Genomic DNA, 2,861 nt, shown 5'->3' with positions numbered 1-2,861 from the left:
TCATAGCAAGGTCCACCTTCGTGCTCATTACGCTTAGCTACAATTAAGCTATAGAGAAGGGAAATACTCTACCAGGCTTGGCCTAAAGGGTACAAGTAATATTTGAAAATTTATAATACGGTTAACAAACAAAAGGAAAAGCATAGTAGGTGGAGTTCCCATGTTTGGGCCTAAAGCTGGTAGTGTACTGGATGATCGGATAATAAGCACCTCTACTTAAAGTTTTCCCCTAAATTAGTCATCATTAAAATACATTGCGCAAATAGAACATCAAAATCTTTTGTGATAAGTGATTTTAAAGTATTTAACAGACAATGGGCACAAAATCTCACTGAAAGTACTACTAATTATCCTTATCCAAAGATGGATGATTCTAGGAGCAACTTGAGGAGATATCTGATGTTAATTTCTTTATGCTTCTATATCCAGTCCAGTTATGGAGCCGGGGATAGTAATAGTAACATATCCAGAGAAGAAGACATGGAGATTGAAAGGCAACTTAAAATTCTCAATAAACCTCCTGTCAAAACAATAGTTGTAAGATAATCGATTCTCAATCTCAAGCCAATTGCACAAAAATTGTTTTCTAAAGAAAAGAACCAGAGCAAGTGTCCGATAAGAAACGGCTACAACCTTCTAGTTTTTCAGTATTTTTTCCTAATTATTTTTATTTATTTGTATTTTTCAGAACAAACATGGTGACATTATAGACTGCATTGACATCTTCAAGCAACCTGCTTTTGATCATCCACTGTTGAAGGATCATAAATTCCAGGTACATTTCACTTATTATAATCACAAATTCTCGGGCTTATGTGGTAAGATTTATCACTATATGGGACGCCGTTCGGAAAAATTACAACTTTTAGCACATTTGCAAGCGCAAAAAAGCTTAGAAATATGAAATATCTCTATTTGAAAATGTTGTCAATCAATAGCAAATATTGTCAAGCGATGGAGAAAATGCAGTTTTATTATGACTGATCAAGTGTGCGATTTCAAAATCAGATAATTAGAGAAGAAGATTTTTACAAAATAGCCGTATCTAATTGACTATTTTATTCAAATTTGGCATGCAGATGGAACCAAATTTTAATGGGGAAGGAAAGACTAGTAAAATAGGTTCATCCGAGGCATCAAGGACTCCATGGTTAGAGTTTAAGCTTCCGAGAGAAATGTGTCCGCCAAGAACAGTGCCTATCCGAAGGACCATGAAAAGAGAGCTGATACTTGGTTCTAAATATCGTAAGGAAAAGACTAGACCAAACAACTTGGAAACACTTGCGCCTATGTCTCATCATGTAAGTACCGATTTGCTAATGTACTTACTTAGGTATCGATTCTTAAATTCAATTAGCTGTTAATTTCCTTTATCACGTAGAAACAAAATATTAATTGGCATTCTCCATTTAGTTTGTGTCACTGGAACCTACGGAAGGAAAAAAATACTATGGAGGCCAAGTTGCTATTGGTATACACAATCCAACAGTATCTCCAGAGCAATTCACCCAAGCACAAATGTGGATTCAGGACGGTCCGGAAGCAGAAAAGATTAGCATAGAGATCGGATGGGCCGTTAGTCACTCATATGTCACTTCTGTTATTCTCTTAGGAACCTAGTGTTGTTTGCTTGTTTTCTGTTTTTCTTTAGCTCTCTGTCACCTTATGGGAATTTGGATATTGATTATCAGGTATATCCAGAACTCTTCGGCGATAATATCACCAGAATATTTTCCTATTGGACTGTAAGATTCACTCCTAGCTACAAAATTTGTATTGAATAACAAATCCATCATTGTAGTTTTAATTTCTTGCAGTATATCCTCCTCCATCAAGCTCATTAAAACTCCTACTTTGTGCACATTGTTTAATCCTTACAGGCTGATGGTTATCAAAGAACGGGTTGATGCGTGTTAAAGTATATCGTGTAAGGAACTCTCAACCAGATGATGTCTTGTTGTGCATTTTAAGTTTACTAGTTAGCTTTCCTTAATACTTAGCCCCTGCAATTTTAATTTTCCGATCAAAAAAAAAGAACTTATTGGCGCAATAGTTTTTGGACTAGTGACTGGCCTAACTAATGTAGAACTGATACATTTTATGTTTGTAAACTATGACAGGAACAGAAAAGTGGTAATTGGTGGTTATCCATTGACCGCGAAATGATAGGGTACTGGCCGAATGAGCTCTTTACTCATCTAGCACACGATGCTTCTCTTGTCAGATACGGTGGAATAGCAGGGGCAGTATCCGGAATCCCAAGTGCTTCAGTGGGAAATGGAAATTTGCCATCGATCAGTTTTAGTATCAAACAGTCCGGATGGATGAATGAAATGAAGGTCTATAATGAATCAGGATTACCTGTTTTCTTCGACTTTTATAAAGTATACAAGAAACAAGATACAACAGCGGATTGTTATAACCTTAACTACATATTTTCTAATTACAACAAGTTTAATGCTATAAAGTATGGGGGTCCAGGCGGATCTAATTGTTCCTAAGTATATATATTCTGCATATTGCAAGTAATAATATTGATACGAGAATCCGGATTAATTCTTTGAACTGGTGTCCCAAAAAAAAAGAAAAAGCAAACACAAACAAAAATATTCCAATTATTTCAAATTTCTTTTATCGTGATTAGATGGTTTTTCATATTTTCCATCCGTAGTTTCCATATTTCCCATCCCCATAAATCCTATCCCCATTTATCTAAGTACCACCCATTTTAAATTTTGTATGTACTAAATACCATCCGTTGACTTTTTATTACACCCAATAATAAAATCAACTTAAAGCTAACAAAAAAAAGGAAAAAAGAAAAGGCAATCAATCATCTCCATTCTCCACCATCGAGCACT

The 2,861-nt window shown here is 35.4% G+C and overlaps 2 protein-coding genes across 2 annotated transcripts; both read left to right on the top strand.

Moving 5' to 3' along the window:
- The first annotated feature begins 364 nt into the window (after window positions 1-364).
- LOC113275000 lies at window positions 365-2,457 on the top strand. Its single transcript, XM_026524425.1, has 7 exons — window positions 365-537; window positions 689-775; window positions 1,080-1,301; window positions 1,414-1,575; window positions 1,692-1,745; window positions 1,881-1,927; window positions 2,121-2,457. Exons 1-6 carry the CDS (start codon window positions 400-402, stop codon window positions 1,905-1,907), a joined length of 690 nt encoding a protein of 229 aa, XP_026380210.1. The 5' UTR covers window positions 365-399; the 3' UTR covers window positions 1,908-1,927; window positions 2,121-2,457.
- LOC113272220 lies at window positions 1,907-2,501 on the top strand. The gene is made up of 2 exons (XM_026522093.1): window positions 1,907-1,927; window positions 2,121-2,501. The coding sequence occupies exons 1-2, from the start codon at window positions 1,907-1,909 to the stop codon at window positions 2,499-2,501; spliced, it is 402 nt and encodes a 133-aa protein (XP_026377878.1).
- Window positions 2,502-2,861: the final 360 nt, after the last annotated feature.

The sequence above is a fragment of the Papaver somniferum genome, chromosome 4 (assembly GCF_003573695.1).
Source record: "Papaver somniferum cultivar HN1 chromosome 4, ASM357369v1, whole genome shotgun sequence".
Lineage (NCBI taxonomy): Eukaryota > Viridiplantae > Streptophyta > Magnoliopsida > Ranunculales > Papaveraceae > Papaver > Papaver somniferum.
Note: the sequence above shows the minus strand (reverse complement) of the source record. Positions and strands in the feature narration are given on the sequence as shown.